Source organism: Bidens hawaiensis, unplaced genomic scaffold, assembly GCF_021521415.1.
Source record: "Bidens hawaiensis isolate Kalapana, Puna unplaced genomic scaffold, B.hawaiensis_p1.1 tig00012134_1, whole genome shotgun sequence".
NCBI classification, from domain to species: Eukaryota; Viridiplantae; Streptophyta; class Magnoliopsida; order Asterales; family Asteraceae; genus Bidens; species Bidens hawaiensis.
Window position 1 is genome coordinate 169,055 of NW_027491975.1, and position 20,388 is coordinate 189,442.

The 20,388-nt window shown below is 40.6% G+C and overlaps 2 protein-coding genes across 3 annotated transcripts; one reads left to right on the forward strand and one right to left on the reverse strand.

The window, feature by feature from the left end:
- Nucleotides 1-545: 545 nt before the first annotated feature.
- Nucleotides 546-12,293, reverse strand: LOC143540023 (uncharacterized). 2 transcript variants are annotated; one of them, XM_077033193.1, is made up of 6 exons: nt 12,017-12,293; nt 9,638-10,970; nt 8,047-8,316; nt 5,730-5,885; nt 5,124-5,249; nt 546-559 (listed from the first exon to the last, which is right to left on the reverse strand). In XM_077033193.1, the coding sequence occupies exons 1-5, from the start codon at nt 12,028-12,030 to the stop codon at nt 5,130-5,132; spliced, it is 1,893 nt and encodes a 630-aa protein (XP_076889308.1). In that variant the 5' UTR covers nt 12,031-12,293; the 3' UTR covers nt 546-559; nt 5,124-5,129. The 2 variants fall into 2 exon arrangements, with proteins under 2 accessions (XP_076889308.1, XP_076889307.1); XM_077033192.1 differs by lacking the exon at nt 546-559 and having other exon boundaries at nt 4,555-5,249.
- LOC143540024 (cytochrome b6-f complex iron-sulfur subunit, chloroplastic-like) lies at nt 1,530-3,232 on the forward strand. The gene is made up of 5 exons (XM_077033194.1): nt 1,530-1,615; nt 1,757-1,998; nt 2,355-2,472; nt 2,730-2,912; nt 3,023-3,232. The coding sequence occupies exons 1-5, from the start codon at nt 1,577-1,579 to the stop codon at nt 3,122-3,124; spliced, it is 684 nt and encodes a 227-aa protein (XP_076889309.1). The 5' UTR covers nt 1,530-1,576; the 3' UTR covers nt 3,125-3,232.
- Nucleotides 12,294-20,388: the final 8,095 nt, after the last annotated feature.

Genomic DNA, 20,388 nt, shown 5'->3' on the forward strand with positions numbered 1-20,388 from the left:
TAAGAGTGTTTGTTGCCTTTTTCGGACTTCTACCTCTCTCTTTAAAAATATAGACTAAATGAATCTTCTATATATAGGCCTTGGAGGTGCCTAACTCTTTCTTATTATTAGTAAGATAAGTTATCTTAGTTTCATATCATGTTTCAACTTTCAACCCCGGCTTTTCATTAATATGGAACCAGATCCACAAGATTTTAGTGTGCTGAAGAATTCTCTTCGTACTCCAATCCGTACGAAAGACAAAGGCCCCCTTTCTTTTAATCACTAGGAGTCTTTAATTTCAATTATTATTATAATGAAATTACGATCATGCGTTAAAATGTTGGAACTAAGATGTTCATATTAACGTGTTTAAACTGCTCAAAGTAAGATTTTTAGTTGAAGAAGCAATCTATATTGTTTTTGTCCTAAACAAGTCAAAACAAGAACTAAGGGGTTCATAATCAATGTTAAGTACTGTATTGGAATCAATAAAATTCAAATATCACGATAAACAAATTTGGAGTATGTATAAATGTTAGAAGTACTAAAATTGACCAACTGGTGAATGGTTATGCAACTATGCACAAAATGCATTCTTTGGCTGGTTTGATTTTGAGGTTAACAAGGATAGGTAGGAAGTACGACTTATCGAGGTGAGTTCATCCCACATTTTTTAAGTATTGAGTCTTTTAGAGCATCACAAGTGTAACACACCAATTCTTGTTATAAACCGTCAACTCAACATGTCACATTAGAATTTAAACCAACTTACAAAATCCTTTATTTCTCCTTCGATGGTTATTACATGTTATTGTTTCAAACCATTACCTCATCACTTGCTTTACCTTTAGTAAATCTATATCAAGTGTGAATGGGGCATACTCTCAAGTGTTTGTTGTTGTTGTTGTTCTTGTTCATAGACTATTGGGAGAAGCTACACCACCCTAATGAGGAAAGTGATTTTTAAAATATGTTTGTAAATCCAAATGGTGTCATGTGGACATCATCAGAGATGCTCTCATTAAGTGTTATTAATTTCTTCTTTTCTCTAATGCCAACGCATACCCTGTACCACCACTCTCACCCTTACCCCGACCCATCTCACCCTCGTGGCTCACCATCTTCCTCCCTAACCCAATTAATTCCCACACCATGTGGATATCAAACACGGTGACACCCAACAATCCGGTATAAGACTCAGATTACCAACGCCCAACTCTTCATTATTAGAGTTTATCATTTTTTCATTTATTTACTTATTTATTCTAATAAAGTATAAAATGGTTGTTTAAAAAAAGTACACATGAAAATTATATAATCATCCATTTTTAGGTATAAAGAGTCGGTGAGTAACAAATAAATATTTGTTAGCCAATTGTCCATGTACCATATTTTTACAAAAAATGAAAAATATATAAAATATAAAAAAAAAAGAAAAAGAAAAAAGAAGTGATATCCGGAATATGAATGTGTGGTCATGTAAGGAGACTGCTTCTTCTCCATCCACCATTCCTTTTATTATTATTATCCATTACTACTACTACTACTACTACTCATATTATCAACAAACTCTCAATCTCATTTTACTTCAACAATGGCTGCCTTTACTCTCTCTCCTGCAACTTCTACTCAGGTAACTAAAGTCATGATATATATAAACAATTTATTTATAAACGTACGTAGTGTTGACATCGATAATTAGCTGGCCCTTTTTGAATGTTAAAAGTAAGTCGTTTAAAAATAACAGCGGCTACTGATTGTGTGTTAACTACAGTTGCGATCTAGTAGCAATGGTCCGTTCTTGCCGACACAAGGGGTGATGGCAAAATCATCAGCCATCAAAGTGGCCGGAAGAGAAAGAGGTATGAAGGTGACGTGTCAGGCGGCTAGCATACCGGCTGATCGGGTACCGGACATGGAGAAGAGGAAGCTTTTGAACTTGTTGCTTCTGGGTGCAATTGGTCTACCCACCACCGGGATGTTGCTTCCTTACACTTACTTCTTTGTTCCACCTGGGTCGGTACCTTAACCTTTTATTTCCTCTCTATTCACCATTTTCTATATTTCTTCTATCTAATATGTTATTTAACATATATAAAATATTTATGCAAGGTTAAAATACCAACTGAAAGTTGAGTGACGAAAACTTTTGAATGACTATATTACTTGTCCTCCGTTATAAATTAACAAGGTTGATTTTTAATTCTGCTTAAAATTTGCTAGGAATTTTTAACTAAAATGGAGTTAACCCGATCTCTTTTACCAATAAACAAAAGTAGTCAAAATTGAGGCATACCCTTGGCCCAAGTTTGGTTTTACTTTATAACCAAGCAGAACACTCAAAAATTTAATTGTGTTTTTATATAAAACAGCTCAGGAGGTGGAGGTGGTGGTACCCCCGCAAAGGATGCACTTGGCAATGATATCGTTGCAACTGAATGGTTAAAGACCCACGGGCCGGGTGACCGCACCCTTTCTCAAGGTCTAAAGGTAACTTCCATTTTCTTATGATTTATTTAAAAAATATGTGTTGAACTGATACTTTGTTATATACTTTTTATGAATGTTAACTAAGTCTTGTAAATATCTATTCAATAAAAAGATTGTTGAATCAAGTGACCTGATTTTTATTGGAATAGTTCAACAAATCTAGGCAAGCTATTGAGTTATTTACAACGGGTGAAAACAATATGAGTAGATGATGGCTTTATCGATTTTGAAATGGTTTAAATCATAAAAAAATGTAGGGAGACCCGACATACCTAGTGGTCGAGAATGACCGAACACTAGCCACATACGGAATCAACGCCGTGTGCACACATTTGGGTTGTGTGGTGCCATGGAACAAGGCAGAGAACAAGTTCATGTGCCCATGCCATGGTTCTCAATACAACAACCAAGGCAAAGTTGTCAGGGGTCCTGCTCCTCTGGTAAGAACTTCATACCATTTTATTCATATTTTAGTATTATATTAGACGATGTACATGTTTGGATGCGTAAAGTGCAAGTAGGGATGTGATGTTTTTCGAATTGTTAACAGTCATTGGCGTTGGCTCATGCGGATATTGATGATGGGAAGGTGGTGTTTGTTCCATGGGTGGAGACTGATTTCAGAACCGGTGAGGCTCCATGGTGGGCTTAGAATGTTCTTCGTCATGTTGGGATTCTTGCTTTGTTTGTTCCAGAATCAAGATATGTACAAACCACTTCACGTTTTACTTTTGTATCCTATAAGTTTATAAATTTGTTACATGCCCACTAATAATATTATTCGGTTATTGTCGTAAACTTGCCTTGTAGCATTAGCATAGTGTGAGATTACGAACGCCTCCATGTTAGTCTGATCGTTCTCTTGTCAACACGACCCGGCATTATCTCTCTCCTCCCTATTAAATGCTATACATTTATCTCTCCTCTCGTCTACACTCACGACTTTCCTCTCCCAGACCACACGGATTTCTCTTTCCACACCCTGTTTCTTTCACGGCCTCTCTCTTCTTGCCAGGGCCGGCCATGGCCTATGGTAGAGTGGTCAACGGCGCCATAGGCCCCGACTACCCGCTAGGCCCGTTTTTTTTATCATATGTATTTTTTATAAAAAAAACGATATGTATATTTAATGTTTAAACACAACTAAATAACAATTAACTTGGTCTAATGGCAAAGAGGTATGACTTTCATTCAAAAGGTTGTGGGTTCTAGTCTTTTTAAGACATGTTTAACCCTATTTTTGTACATTAGTTTTTTAAACAACTAAAATAATAACCAAAGAAGTCAATTTAAAAATAAAAATTAAATTGTTTAAACCTAACAAAGTTCTCTTTCTACTTAAGACCCAAAATAATTTTCACCTTCGGCCCAAATTTTTATTTTTCAATTCTCGGAGCCGGCCCCTGCTTCTTGCACATCTACCCTCTTACTTCCACGTTTGCCGTCTAAGAAATTCAAAAACCTCAACTATAGATTATAACACGCTCCAAACCATATATATTAGTGTAAAATCAAAAGTTTTCAACAATATTGTAAAATTGTCCTCAAAGCTAGTTAAACTAAAATATTTATCCATTTTAGTTAAAAACAGTTTCAGTTAACTACCATTACACTCTTGTGTTTTTTAATACTTTAAATTTTCATATTTTTCCAATTTCAACCTTAAAGTTATATAACTTTGTCCAATACATGGAGAGACATTGATTCACCAAATGTGTTGGCAACTTTAAGAAATAATCTTAGACGTACCATATATCATAAGTAATTTTATTACATGCAAGACATCTATTATACTTCTGCTAAAAATAGTATATCAAATTCACTATATATAGTTACTACACTATGTTTTATCAGCATCTGTTTTGCCATTTAAAAACTGAACTGATTCATACACTTTTTCTTTGTAGAAAAGTAAGCAATTATTAGAAAAGTAGAATCAGTAGTATAAAAGATACATATTTTTTTCTAAAAATTTAAAAAATATACAAATAATGCTAATAATGTATTATTTTATATAAATTAACTGACGAGAAATGTATATAGTATTTGATTATTTGTAGTTCAAAAGATGAGTACAATAAGTACGAGGTGGAGGAACAAGTACAAGCAGCAAAAGCCCATGTAAGCCATCACATGAAGTACAATGCTTGATGCGTACTACATAAATCAACTACTACTCTTATTGGTCACCAACTATTACATACAACTATATAAGCATAATCCCATTAATTTAGGAGAACCAAATATCAATCAGGTCAAGTCTGGCAAGCCGAACTCTCAGAGAACTTAAAACATCATTGAGTGCAGCGTTGATGAAATCACATCAAACGAATGTTTGATGTTTCGTCAACTCTGCACTCAATTACGTTTTTACTTCTTTTCTGATACATTTTCAATCTTCTTTACCACCACACAAGGCAAGATCAAGATCAAGATCAAAATCAAAATCGACTAGGATTAAACGCATTTTGAGTTATACAAAAAGTGATCAGAATGAAAAACAAAAACGCCCCTTCCGATCTCGAGGGTGCTGGTGTGTTTATTCTTTGTTACAATACAATAAAATCATGTAGTACTAGAACTCTTTTTACTTTCTTATTCCTGAAACACATTTAAAAATAACATTTTTAGGGGAAGAATGGTTATGTAACCTTATGTTATGGAGCCATGAGTCCTTCAATTGTATAGAATAAATCTTCCACCAAATCTGTTTTAAATAAAAGATCTTGCAATGTGTGCATCACATCATACTCAGGGTCCAACTTCCTCTGCCAACCCTGCACCAAAATCAAGAATAGTCAAGAAAATTTTAAAAATTTGGTCAACTGAATAATAAATATTGGTAAGCATATAAGTTGTTCATAAACCGTTGAAACCGATCAAACCAAAACAAATTGGTCGGTTTAAAATTTATATTGTTCGATGCATGGTTTGGAACTTACGTCTAATATTTTTATTTATTTATGTTTTTCATATTTAGAAAAATATGTATTATATACTTGAAATATTTTTATCTTTTTCAACTTTTTACTCCAAATTAATGACTTTGAAAGAAAATAATTTAAAAAATCAGTTTCAAACCGTTAAACTGGTAGGTTCGATCAACCCACCCAACCAGACCGGTTTGGTTTGTAGTTTCTGAAACCGTAGTTAGCGGTTGGGCCCAAAACCTTAAAAAAACCAGCCGGGCCAAACCGTTAACACTAAAAAAGAAGAAAAATATTCGAGAAAAATTGTTCATAGATGTAAGAAAATACCTCCAAAACCAAAGTAGTTACAATTACAGTGCACACATTGCCATCAATATTAACTCTATGACGCCTGACTTGCTCAAGCAACTGTTGCATACAGTCTGCGGGATTTAAGGTATCACCTTCTGCAGAACTCCATAACTTAAATGATTTCTCAACATCCTGTCACAAATCACTGTCTTTAAGATTGCACACTTCAAGAAACTATAAACATATATACAATATAGAATAAACATATCATTATATAAACTAGATAAAAGATCCAATACAATAATCCCTAATCGTACATTACATACGCGAGTTCCTACACTGTTGATTTCAAAATCACGCGATGGCAATATTGTAAATTTCATCAACTCTGATCCACTCCTCCCATCGATTCCGTCCGCCTTCACTATCACCGTTCATCAATTCGTCACCGTCCAACGATTGCATTCACCGTTGTGACCATCGACGTTACCGTCGTGAACACCATCTTCCTCGGTCACGAGTTGTTCACAGGTTAGTTGATCAAATTGACCGATTGAAATTGAAATTGCTGAACTAATTGATCAATTAAACTTTGAAATTGATCAAATTAATCATCAATTTGAAGCTTCAATTGATCAATTTTGAGTTTTGAGTGATGGGTTTTAACTGAACGTTTAAAGGTTTAAGTCTGAATGTTTAAGGATGAGAATTTGGCTTGAACGTTTAAAGTTTTTTGCCTTAACGTTTAAAGGTTTAACCTTAGAACGTTTTAAGGGGTGGAATTTAGATTGAACTTCTAAACCTTTTGTTATAACTTTAAAGTTTTGGTACAGAACTTCTAAAGTTTTGGTATAGAACTTCTAAACCTTTTGTTAGAACTTCTAAAGTTTTGGTACAGAACATCTAAACTTGAATGTTTAAAGGAGTTCGTTTTGGTCAGAACGTTTAAATTTGTAGTTTTGATCAGAACGTATTAGTTGAACGTTTAAACTTTTTGTTCATTTTTGGTCAGAACGTTTAAACTTTTTCTTCATTTTGGTCTAAACTTTTTACTTTAGAAGTTCTAGACAAAAAATTTAGAAGTTCTGTACAAAAAGTCCAGAACGTTTAAAGTTTTTATGCAGAACGTTTAAACATGAACCCTAATCATAGCTCAATTAAGTGTATTATTATGCAATTTCATAATCGATTGATAATTCTAAAGCCTCCTACACATCAATTCTATTGATTAAATCAACAATTTTTGATCAATTTGAAGATTATTAAACTATGGCGATAATGGGTTTATCGATTTTGATTATGCTTTAGTTTTGTGGATGATTTGATTATGGTTGAAGGCTTGCAACAAATGACAATCTGTTGTGCGAGAAGTATTTTTTTGATTTAATTACAATTATGCCACCGTGTAGTTTTAATTGCAATTAGGATCTGGTGGTGCAGGGTCTCGCACACCTAATGTACGATAACCTATTATTGTACGTTAACCCTCCTCATATAAACTAGTAAATAAAGAGAACCATACCAAGTTGTAGCGGGTCCATATGAAATATCAAAACGTATTGCTTTGGTAATTAAAAATAAATTCAAACAAATAAAAAAGAGAAGAAAAAAAAAGAGAAATTCAAATACGCCGTAAACAAAAGATATGAAATCGAACTTTAAAAATCAGTTTAACCAAAAGATAAAGCCGTGTAAAACCATAATCCATCAAGATTTAGCATTATAATTAATTAAAATACTAAAGCATGTAAAAAACTATTTAGGTAAATAGAACCATAAAAAACCTAAAAAAGCTTTTGTGACTTGTTCGTCTATGCTTCAACGACTTGTACATTATCACGCACAACTTTGTTTTGTACGAAACTTAAATCAAACCATAGACAAAAATAAGCACATTAAAACGGTGTACTCGAAGTTTTATAAGCATCATATTTTAAAAGATATAAGCTAAAAAAAGGTTATGAGTGGGACACTTGTCACAATATGGTTATGCCAACTGCCAAAATATATTAAAAATATATACACAAAAGTATAGGGTTTAAATGGTTAGTCTAATCAAATATGAGAGGGCTATACTGTAATTTGTAACTTCTTTAGAAGCCATGGTGTAACTTAAATAGCTCATGCTTAAATGGCTTTGTGCCAAAAAAATATTAAGATAATATGCACACTTAAGTATAGGGTAAGAGATAAAATATGAGAAGGCTATAACTTCTTTAGAAGCCATAGTGTAGCTTAAATAACTCAGGCTTAAATGGCTTGTACATTATGCTTAATCAAGTTGTAACAAGTGAACGATGTTTTACACTCACAAGGTAACCACACATACAGAAGTCAAAGGAGTTTGACTGACCTTAATGAATGCTGCAGGGTTCGGACAGCTTTGATGTTTGGAAAATTTAAGCGTGTGTTCAGCAGCAGCACGGCCATCTTGAAGAGCAATAGCCTTGAAAAACTCGATCAGATGGACCCGATCTTTTTTCCCAAGTTCAGCAGTCATCCCAACATCAAGAAATATTACATGAGGTTTGGATTTAAACAGCCCTGTTTCTGAAGCTTTACCCTGTTTCATTCTTACAAGAATGTTTCCTGGATGCATATCCGCATGGATAAAATTATCAACCTAAAAATGCAAATTGAAACAGATTTAGGGGCAAGATGGTCATTCACACTAAGCACATTTTTGTGGTTTAGAGTCTAGTTAAGGATTAAGCTTTTCTATAGTTTATTTTTGCAAACTAATTGGTTGTTTTGAAAGAGAATTCCTAAATTATATCTACTTTATACATTATTTCATTAAGTTATACAAAAAAATAACAACATAATAACATATCTTTAAAACCTTAATGCAAGATAAGTGTTCAAGCATGTAAATGAACCAAATGTTCAGTGAACTGTTCGTGAACCGTTTGGCAGGAAGTTCGTTTATAATAAACAAAAAAACATGAAAAAAAAAATTTAGTTCATTAAGGTAAACAAACAAGCATGAACATATGTCTTGTTTGTTCATTTAAGTCCGTTTATGTTTGTCTGTTTGTGTTCATTCATGTTCATTAGTTCACGTTTATTTAAGTTCGTACGTTTATGCTCATTAATATAATATTTTTAACTTTCTAGGCCCAACACATTGCTGTTTACATTTACTTTTAGTTGGTTTTAGCTCACTTATGTTCGCTTATCTATGTTCTATTATGACCGTCCGTGTCTTCGTGAACTGTACGTTTATACTATTAAGTATTAACGCATGAGCATAAATGAACATAATAAGAAAACCACGTTCGTTTAATCGTTAGTTTGTTCAGTTAAAGTTATAAGAGCGAACACGAACATGATTCGGTCGTGTTAGTTTGGTTCATCTACAGGCTTATCAGTGTTAAACTGCATGAAAATGAGAAATGTAACATAGTAACATACTTTCACTCTTTTCCATCGTATATAAAGATTTCAATATTGTATGTAATATGCTTGTATTTGACTATTTTCGTACAACTATATGTAAAATAATTGCACCACTTAGTATATCATCATCATCATCATCATCATCATCATCATCATCATCATACTCAGTAAATCCCACCAATAGCAAAGCTATGGTAGGGTCTGAGGAGGGTAAGATGTAGACAGCCTTACCTCTACCCCGTAGGAATAGAGAGGTTGCTTCCGGTGAGACCCCCGGCTCGACCACCACTTAGTATATGACAATGTTAAATACAATAACATGGAAATATAAGTGTGCTTTACATACGATGGTAAGCAGTAAAGTAAGTTTAGACAATGGAAAAAAATGTGAGAGTATGTTACATTTTGGTGCAAGTGCCCTTCAAAACTTATACTCCGTAATAAAAAAATGTTACTAGTTATATCTGGAAAGAAATATCATTTGGCGCCTTAAAACCTATATATAAATAAGGCAGAAAAGAGAACAAGAATATATAAATACATACCAAAAGCATTTTTAGAAGTGCATGAGTCCCAATATGAGCAAGCCCAGATTTAATGCCTACGTGTCCTTCAAGCTCATCAACATAATGCAAAATACTATCACCATGTTCAAAAGTTTCCACTAAAATAGCAGGATGTACAAGTGGATACAAAGGCCTCGGGAACGAAACGTCTTTCCATCGTCTAAAATTATATATAAACCGACTCAAATGAGCCGCCTCTCGGGAAAGATCAACTTGAGACATCATAAAAACAGCAAATTGTTGTATGCTTTCATCAAGTCTCAACCATTTCAAAGTAGGAATAATTGCCGACACTTTCGCGAACAAATTTAATAATATAAAATCCCGTCTAATCGCTTCACTAACTCCCGGATGTCTAACCTTAACTGCAACAAGAATCGGCTTAATACGTTGACCAGGATGACGAAACCTTAAAGTTGCTCGATGAACTTGTGCTATGCTTCCAGAAGCTACCGGTTCTTCCTCAAAATTTTCAAATATTTCAGGTAATAAACGACCGAATGCTTTTTCAATAGTTTTCTTTGTATAAGCATAGCTATGTGCTGGTGCTTTTGTTTGAAGGTCTGCAAGCTCGGTGCATAGATCATTAGGAAAAAGATCTGGCCTTGAAGCGGCCCACTGGCCCCATTTGATAAACGCTGGCCCTGCCTTTTCTAAAGTGTAATGAACACACTGTAACCATTTCTTACGAAACTCGACACCAAACGAGTCAGCAAATGGAGCCATAGCAATAGATGGTGCAAATAAAAAGGCTAAGTATACTGCTCTAAAACATAATATTAAAACTTCCACAAGAGAGAAAATAAACGAAGTTAAGTAAACGCGTCCGTCTTGCGCGTGAGTGTAAAGATCAGTTTTATAAGAAAACCCATCAGCTTCAGCCCATGATCTTTGTGTGCATGCCAGCTCACCTAACACAAAAGCTAATATACCAGGACCGATCAGCTGTGATCTACTCAAAGCAAAGCTAACTGCACAAGCGATCCTGTTCATTGATTGAGATGGCCAGTTATACGTACAAATATGTGAAACTGTTCTCCATGCAATTTGAGCATGGTGTGAAACTTTAGTACTTGCTGATACGAAATATAATCTTTGAAAATGTTTATAACTCCATAAGGTTCTGTTTGCTTGATGGAATGCATGACAAGTGAGGCCTTTTCCATGAATGCTATATTGTGAATATAGTTTATGATAGGAGCGAGAAAACCTAACTGCCAATTGGGATCCATGATTGTTTACTTCAAAGAAAGAGGTCTTATTGATTGGAAGGGAATGTGCTGCCCTTTTAACATTGGCAAGAGCTAATAACCTGCATAGAATGATATGTCACCTCTGTTAGCATGCCAGACATGTGAGATAGTTAAAATAATACAGACACCATACTTTACACAGGAAGGATTATGGCTGTAAACGAACTGAACATTTGGCGAATTGTCATGAACAGTTTGGTGGGAAGTTCATTTAAGTTCGTTCGTTTAATAAATGAACGAACCGAACAAGGAATTTCGTTCGATTAACTAAATGAACGAACACGGACAGAGGCCATGTTCGTTCAATTGTGTTCCTGAACATTCAATAACTTGTTTGTTTACGCCTGAATATGTCCGTTTATGTTTGTTTGTTTGTTAAAGATTTCAATACTTTTAATGACTTTTTTAATATTATCATATAGATTTAAGCAAAACTATTCGGAGTTAAGGGTCTCTCTGGAAGCAACCTCTCTATTCTTCAGGATAGAGGTACATTTGCCTACATGCCACCATCCCCAGACCCTTCTTATAACATTGCCATTTGTGGAATTTCACCGAGTATGGCTGTTGTTGTTGTTGTTTATCTAAGCAAGACTATTAACACAACTTGGTAGCCTTGTTGAACCGTTGGCACTGACCATTCTCGGTTAGCCATATCTAATAAAAAAAAGAGTTTGTGTCCGTGAACCATTCACATTCATTCCATATTGAACGAACAAGAACAAGAACTTCCATTCGGTTATTACTTGTCCGATAAAGTCTTACGACGAACATGAGCAAGGCCTTGTTCGGTTTCGGTTTATATACAACCCTAGGCGGGATGTACATGTTTGAAAATGTATATCAAGTAACTATTGCACGAACATAATATGTGCTCAGATAACACCCAATCATTATACGGCTATCATCTCGTTATTCGTGCTAGTGATGACTTAGGATTGAAACTAGCCCTAATTTTAAACCACGGTTGTTTAATTTATCATAAGTAGCTGGTTATTATTTAAAAAATTGCACAGGAAGCGTTTTGCAAAGTGCGAATAAACATAACTACATCATTGAAGCGATTATAATGCTATATGACGAATTAATAAGCTACGTTACGTACCTAGAGATAGCCATGGAAATCAGAAGATAATCGGTGCGGAATAATAATTAGGTATAAGAGAAAGCATGCCGGCATTTTCACCAGCTTAATTATTGAGTCATTGTTGTGATCCTGGCGGAGGAATATGGCGGTTAGGTGAACGGAGGTTGGTTGTGGAGGTTACGCTGCGCGGTTGTTTGATTCTAACACCAAGGGTTACCAAAATGTACCTCTTGTCCCTGTTTTTGCGAATAGTAATCCGTTTTGGACCTATAAGAATTTGTACCTTGTGGATTATGACTTGCACGCTTTAGTTTTTTTGATTTGGAGAGAGAGAGAGAGAAAAAGATTGAATCGATAACGAAATGGATGAGATGAACAAGGAACGAAACTGACAAAATAATGGAATGAACGAGGAATGAAATTAATCATTATTATTTCATTACCTAATTTGGTTAGCATGTGAGAATCAATAAAATAAATCATTATTTTACTGAAGAGGTAGGTCCCAGCAGAGCCCAGTTGGACCCGCAAGACTCACCTCAAACAAGGACGTCTGCGCAGAAACCAACTGGATCCGCAGGACCAACCATGCTCAGAGACGTGACGTCCTTACGCGCAGTACGCAAGCTGGTCCCGCAGGAAATGCCTCCCAATGGTGAAGGACTCCGCCTGTCCCCGCAGCCTCGGATACAAGCCATTAGGGAAGGCCACCCGCGCAGCAAGGCTACACGCACAAGGCACTTAGCTCTCAATCGTTCAGTGTCACCTGAAGGAATGAGCGAAGCCGGGAACAATCCCGCACAAGGGCGGGAGGGGGAATACTCCCGCCCAAATAAGCCAGTCCGTACGATACGGGAAGATCTTCTGTACTGTACCTGACGAGGTATGGGAAAAAGATCTGACTAAAGATACGACAGCTTATAGACAACAGTATGGCGAGCAGCATGCTCCTACACTGTATGTCACTATTAGCCGCTGCCTACTCACCAACTCTTGTCATACCACGTGCGTAGCTGATAGTTGGTGGAAAAGGAATAGTATACAGCAGGCCTGGTCGCTATCAGCCGCTACCTACCCACCAACTACCAGCAGGGCACGTGCGTAGGCTACTGTTGGTGGAACAGGAACACTGTTGCAGCCGGCCATACCTCCTTGGAAACCTACCTTCGGCTATAAATACCACAAATGGTATGACCATCTCATCTTATCATATCTTATCACATTATCATCATATTATACCTGATATCTGCTCTAGCAATCTCTTAATATACTTTTATATTTAAAGAGCAATCTAGTCTGATTCTCACGCCGGAGGGTGGTCACAAGGAGGAACCCCCCCCCCTTCTCAGTGACGAGCTCACGGTGCCTGTTTTGCAGCTTATCAGAAGAACCATCTTCAAAGGGTCTAACCCCTCGTGGGAAACATCTATCTAACCCCCAGGTTACTCGTAATCTGCCCGGGGTCCGGTTAGTGTTTCTTCATTGGCGCCATCCGTGCATAAAGCTAGAACTACATTTTTCTCCAGTTTTTTCAAACTTCTACAAAGATGGTTAGAGAAATTCTGGTAACCACGACCCCAGCTACTGGGGGGAATACCGGTAACACAGTTTTTACAAACACTACCCCGGTTACCCAAGCCGGGGCAAGTGAAGTAAATTTTACGAACACTACCCCAGTTACTCATGCTGGGGCAAGTGCAGTAAATGATCGCCTACTGGGATCCACGGATACCCAGGTTGAGAAACGAAGACTCCCCCGCCAAACTCTCGATGAAGTCAAGGCATGGGCGGAGGCACGACAAAAGGAATTCCAGGCCGAGTTGAACGAACGCTTGCGTTCCGTACAACAGGCCGAAGAATTCGAATACTGGGAGGATGACTCGGAGGAATCCGACTCCGACGCGAACCCTCGCCATAGGGCAAAAGGGAAGCGTAAGGAAATGGAATCCCAACCGAAAAGGCATTTTGGACAAGCCTTCAAACCAAAAATCACAGGTGGAAGTCCACGAGACTTCTCCAAAACGTTCAGACCAAACGTTGCAAATGCAGGAACGTCCAAGTTTGCAAGGGACATTGCGGAAGCAATCGCCCCAAAGAGTGCCAAACAAATGCCTAACATAGGCACATATGACGGTATATCTGATCCAGACAATCATTTGAACAGGTTCATAGCATGGGCAACCGTCAGCAATTGGACGGAACCCACGTGGTGCTACATGTTCCAAATGACGCTTGTTGGGGCTGCTAGAGCTTGGTTTGATCGTCTACCGGTCAACCACATCTACGACTGGGCAGACTTCCAGCAGAAGTTTAGCCAACACTTCAGCCAGCAACGGAAGTATACCGAGGAGCAATGGACAATCCTCAAATGCATACGAGAAGAAGATGAATCTCTGCCAAACTTCATCACTCGCTTCAACTCAAAGAAGCTAAGTTTGGGCAATATCAGCGAAGATCTTGTTCGCGCAGCTTTCATCCAGGGCGCGCATGACCCAGAGCTCATCCGCACCCTAACGGGTAAAGATGGCATGCCATCCACATGGGATGCCATCATGACAGCAGCAAAACGCTATGCGGAAACGGAGAAGCAACTGGGTAGAGATCTCCCACAGAGCACAAACCTCTACACTCAGAAGACGAGAGAAGACAATGTCCTCACCGCCCGATTAAATAAAAAGCGGAAGCTAGGCATTTGGCAGTCAAGGGTAAACTTTGACACCTCATCCGGCTTGCAACATCGATTGGGCGGAAGGGATAATGTACAGCCGCACCGAAACTCCAGATGGACGCCACTCACCAAAAGCGTCACTGAGATATTCGCCACTGAAGAGCTCCCGTGGCCAAAGCCTCCAATAATCCGACATCGTCACGATGCTGATCGGAGCAAATACTGTGACTTTCACAAGACAAAAGACCACAACACTGAAGAATGCATAGACGTAAAAGACATGGTTGAAGCATTTGTCAGAGATGGGACGCTCGCGCACCTCGTGGCGCAATAAAGGCTGAGCAGGCGGGTGCGTGTAGAACCCCAGCTGGGGAAAACACGAATAAAAATTCCAGCTTCAATGTCGAGACTACATGCTGCGTAAAGAACGAGATCCCGAACCAGGTGCGTATCGGCTCGATGGCACTCCCATCCCAACAACATGGAAGGGAGCTCATTTACACAGTTTGCATGTAAATCAATTCCAATTTGTAAAGAATGCCAAGAGCCACTTCTAATGGAAATGATTCTCTTTACAACATCGAAGCTGATGATTTTACTTTTCTGCACTAATATGACGATATTCACATTATGTGAAGTCGTTGCGTGGGAAGGCGGTTCTACCCGCACAAACCCAATAATGTGAAAAAACCTTCACGCAGGTCAGTTAAAGGGGAAGAGTTCAATTATTCCATTAAATGAAAGTGCCGGTCTATCCGCATGAATCATGAAAGGAAACTGAACACTAACCTATTGACAACCGCGCGTCGAACGGTTCAAAACAAAATTCTCAAAAGGATGAGGAAAACCTACACGCAGGTCAGATAAAGGTAAAGTTTCGCCATCCTACTAAGTGCAAGTGACGGTTCTACCCGCACAATCACGAAAGAGGAAGCAAAACTTCACACCTATTATCAACCACGTTCAAAGGTTAACTTATCCTCAAAAGATGAGGAAAACCTACACGCAGGTCAGATAAGGGTAAAGTTTTGCCATCCTACTAAGTGCAAGTGACGGTTCTACCCGCACAATCACGAAAGAGGAAGCAAAACTTCACACCTATTATCAACCACGTTCAAAGGTTAACTTATTCTCAAAAGATGAGGAAAACCTACACGCAGGTCAGATAAAGGTAAAGTTTCGCCATCCTACTAAGTGCAAGTGACGGTTCCACCCGCACAATCACGAAAGAGGAAGCAAAACTTCACACCTATTATCAACCACGTTCAACAGGTTAACTTATTCTACACTTGGAAAATTGCTAATTTAAACTATGCAAGTCATAAGTTTATAAAGCAAGAAACCCAAAGAAGGAAATAACAATCTTATACGCAAAAAGATTAATATTTCACAAATGAATTATTACAAGAATGGCCGGGTAACTACCCGCCTACGAAAAGAAGAATAAATCTATACAAGCTAAAACTATCCTAGCAGTGGGAAGGGATCTTCAGGATCAGGCTTCAGGGCCACTTCCACTTGGACCAGCCCCATCGGTAGAGCGTGGCAGTTCAAGGAAAGCTTTGAGGATAGCTAGCCCATCATCAGCAGCAGCTACTTGGTTCACCTTCTACACCACTGGATGCGGAAAGGCGGCGTATTGATTTACTGCTTGGTCATATATGGCTTCAGTATCAACATTGTACAAAGGGAAGTTGGAAGGCGGGAAGCCTTTCTCAACGAACCCTAGACCAAGCAGGAAGCCGGCCCGTTCCCCATCCTCGTGAGAAGCGTTGAGGGCTGCGCTCATGGCATCATCGTAAGTAGTCTCTGAGAAGACCCGATGCACAACCTACAAAGAAAATATACAAGTGTCAAAACACCTTTTCTATGTACAAAGAAAAGCGTGAAGACGCAAAGCTAAACATACCTGAGGCAACGCCTCTCGAAGAAGCCATTCCTTGGCAACCAGAGCTTCTTGGAGGGCGGCTTGAGCTTGGGTGCAGGCGCGTTCGGCTGCGCTTTTGTTAAGGTTGGCAAGTAGCACTTCCTTTGCAGCAGCCTCTTCAACGCCCTTAAGCTTCCGCTCGGTGTGATCAAGCATGCCCCTCTGATCCAGGATTTCTTGAAGCTTCTTGGCATCCTCCATCGCCAGGGCATCATGAGCACGTTGGAGAGCCTCCAATTTGGCCTTGAGCTCCTCGTTCTCCACGCGTAAAGGCTCAGCAACGGCTTCAGCCTTGGTGGCCCTCTCGGTTGCGTTCCTCGCAGTCTCCTTAGCCAGCCGAAGCTGTTCGTTAACAGCTTGGGCAGCCTTGGAGCGGGCCTCGAGTCGCGCTTGAACCTCAACCTCGAGGGCCTTGAAGGCCTTCTCCTTCTCCGCAGCAGCTGCGGCCAACTTTTGGTTCTCCTCCCGAAGAGCCCGCGCTTGAGATACGTCTTTGGCGCGAGCTGCTTTTAACTTGTCGTTTTCACGACAAAGCAGCTCGACGCGTGGCTGCATCCGGGCCTGGAGAACCCGAAGCTCATTGGTTAGCCTACCCTCCTGGTAGCTAGCCATGGCTTCCCCCAACGCACCATGGGGAGCAGCGTGGCGAGCCCATTCCACGCACTCCACAGGGGTACGAAGGGTTGTTCCTCGGCGTATGTTCCATCGCGGAACATACACTTCATTGGAATCCGACACTGCAAAAACAAAAAAGCAGTTAGGAAAAGATGATAAAAAATAAAAGTGAAAAAGGGCCAAAGGAACCCTACGCACCTGTAGGGTCTATAACAGGCCGATAGCCGCCGAACCCATCACCTGAACCCAAAGGAAACCCATCCAAAAGGTCAGGCAGATGGGAAGGTGGCAAAGATTGGCGAGTACTCCCATGCGTACCTGATGGGCCGGCCGTCGGTGCCGGTGGCGGGGGCATGGTGGCAGCCGCCGCAGTCGCTGCCGCAGAATCCGCAGCAATCGTAACCGCCGGCTCGGTGAAAGATGCTGTAAAAATCACACTTACCACCGGCGGTGACGTCATCTTGGCTGGAACAGTCGGCTCAAGGGACTGAGCAACTGATCCAGCGGAAGCAGGCGCAGGCGCCTGGGTCGTCGCCTCAGGTAGGCTGACCGAGCCTACCGTCATCGGCGGAGAGGTACTCCTCTGCGCTCCACCCTGGAAGGCGTCAACATCCACGCCTGCACAAGAAGATAAGTGTTAATAAATTTATGAAGTATGATAAATCTACAAAAACAAGGATGTTTGTACTTACGGGTTTTCTTGAGCCTGAACGTACGGACGGGCGGGGACGAGCCCGATGGAGCCGGTCTCTTGATGCCGGTCACCGTCGTCGTCAATGGTTCTCCGGAGGTAACAGTCGTAGCCTCCGGAACAGTGGTCTTCTCACCACCGGGGCTCCCCGCCACCTCTTCACTATCTGACTCGGTGTCAGATAGGAGCACCGGATCAGCTGTGGAGGCCACTTTCTCCTTCCCTTTCCCACCGGCAGCCTTCCTCTTCCGCACCAGCGGAGGACCATCTGCGGATTCCTCAGAAGAGGACAGGATGTCAGGAATTCCAGCAGCGGGTACAGCATTGAGGGGTTGAGGATAGAGTATCGCCTTACCTGGCCGCCGTTGGCTCAGGATCTCGTGGCCCAGCGGATAGACCTCCACAAACCGATCCGCCGTTTGCTCCAGGATGGGCAACTCGTTCTCGTCAAGAGCACGAGTACCCACCCGCACGGGACCGTCAGCTTCCCGCGGGTACAGGAGCGACTCCAAATTGTTCCCCTCTGAAAGAAAAGAAGCAGTTAGAAGACAAACTCGTATCAGCAAAAAAGACAAGACATACCATAAGGAATAGAGTTCAAACCGTATTCGAGAAGGATGGGAAACCGGGACGCATCCTTCCATACCCGGCTCATCCCCAGCATTACCATCCCGGACTCCGCAAACCGGTAAACCAGAGATTGGACCCGGGATATCTTCGCGAACCATTCCGCCTCCTGGTAGCTGGAAGCATGAAGGCTCGGAAGCGCTTGCCCCTTCTTAAACTTCATGGCAATGGGGATGGCGCGGGCAGAAACGTAGAAGAACTCCCGCTTCCACGATCGGAGACTGCGCTCGGTCACGCAGATCTTCAAACCCTTAATACGGGTTGTCAGGGTGTACCACCCCTGGATGCACCTCCAAGTATAGAAGGTCATCAGGCGGTCCACATAGGGCTCAATACCCAGAATCCGGCACACCCACTCGAAGTGCCGGATCTTGGCAATCGCCATCGGATGCAACTCGGTTAGGTGCACACCGTGCCTCTCCAGGACACGGTACACAAACTTTGTCAATGGGAACCTAAGGTTCCCATAAACAAAGAATGCAGCATATACCCCGATCTTGCCACTGGGGGCATCGTACACAGTCTGGTGGGGTTCAGGAAACTCAGGCTCAAGAGACTCAAGCATGAATTTCCTGACGACATACTGGTACTGATCGACAGGTAGAGCACACTGGCACTCGCCAGCAGTACTCCTATCGTCGGCTACAGCTTCAGCATCATGGGAAGACATATTGCAGAGGAAGAAGAAAACGATTTCGGGAAAATGCTTGCCTGAAAAGGGGAGTATTTGACGGAAATCGCTAAGAAGAAGAAGAGAAGGGTGAAAGTGTGGATTACAAAGAGCCCTCTCCCCCTTTATATAGTAATCGCAATTAATGCGATGAATTTAATGCGGAGGAGAGAGAAATCGAAGGTGCAATGAAACTATGACACGTGGCAAAAAGCAAGCTGGAAACAGCCGTTGAAAGGACGTGTGCCAGTAATTTCGCGGCCACGCGCCCGAAAATCGCGCCTACGCGCCTGAAAAGCGTCTGGAATGACCATGTACTGTCACGTCACCATAACTTCCTGCACGTCCTGACATAGTCAGAAGAAACCGTCGCACGACGTTTCAGAGGTTTGGACTGTTCCTATCTTTCCACCAACCATTCGAATTTCAAAATTCAAATTTTGAAAATATTAAAAAGTAAGCGGGAAAATACCCCTTACCTTGGCAAACAAGTAACCGTAAGACGGATGCGGGTACAGTGAAAAGGCAAAACCCTTCACGTACCTAGCACCCGCAGGGAATTGAAGCCAAGTAAAACCTTGGCAAACAAGCAACCGTAAGACGGATGCGGGTACAGTGTAAAGGCAAAACCCTTCACGTACCTAGCACCCGCAGGGAATTGAAGCCAAGTAAAACCTTGGCAAACAAGCAACCGTAAGACGGATGCGGGTACAGTGTAAAGGCAAAACCCTTCACATACCTAGCACCCGCAGGGAATTGAAGCCAAGTAAACTTTGGCGAACAAGTAACCGTAAGACGGATGCGGGTACAGTGTAAAGGCAAAACCATTCACATACCTAACACCCGCAGGGAATTGAAGCCAAATATTCCTCGGCAACCAAGTAACTATAAGACGGGTGCGGGTACAGTGTAAAGGCAAAACCCTTCACATACCTAGCACCCGCAGGGAATTGACGCTAGGAATACCTTGGAAGTAAAGTAACCGTAAGACGAGCGCTGGTACAGTGTTAAGGCAAAACCCTTCACATACCTAGCGCTCCGCTGGGAATTGAAACCAAGAAGAATAATATGGGCAATGCTTGCGGAAGCGGAAATAACATCCCCGCATAGCGGGAACGTCGAGAACTACGTTGTTTGAAGCTCCAGGATGGAATTGGTGGTTTTAACATAATTGATCACTATGTTCAAAACT

What these genes read in the sequence shown, in the direction of transcription:
- LOC143540024 (XM_077033194.1), top strand. Translation starts at nt 1,577, where the DNA reads ATGGCTGCCTTTACTCTCTCTCCTGCAACTTCTACTCAG. An exon ending in CTCCTGCAACTTCTACTCAG is followed by an intron (nt 1,616 to 1,756) that starts GTAACTAAAGTC and finishes TGTTAACTACAG; the next exon opens with TTGCGATCTAGTAGCAATGG. An exon ending in TCAGGGGTCCTGCTCCTCTG is followed by an intron (nt 2,913 to 3,022) that starts GTAAGAACTTCA and finishes AATTGTTAACAG; the next exon opens with TCATTGGCGTTGGCTCATGC.
- LOC143540023 (XM_077033193.1), bottom strand. An exon ending in CACTTCTAAAAATGCTTTTG is followed by an intron (nt 8,317 to 9,637) that starts GTATGTATTTAT and finishes TTGCATTTTTAG; the next exon opens with GTTGATAATTTTATCCATGC. An exon ending in ACCCTGCAGCATTCATTAAG is followed by an intron (nt 5,886 to 8,046) that starts GTCAGTCAAACT and finishes GATTTGTGACAG; the next exon opens with GATGTTGAGAAATCATTTAA.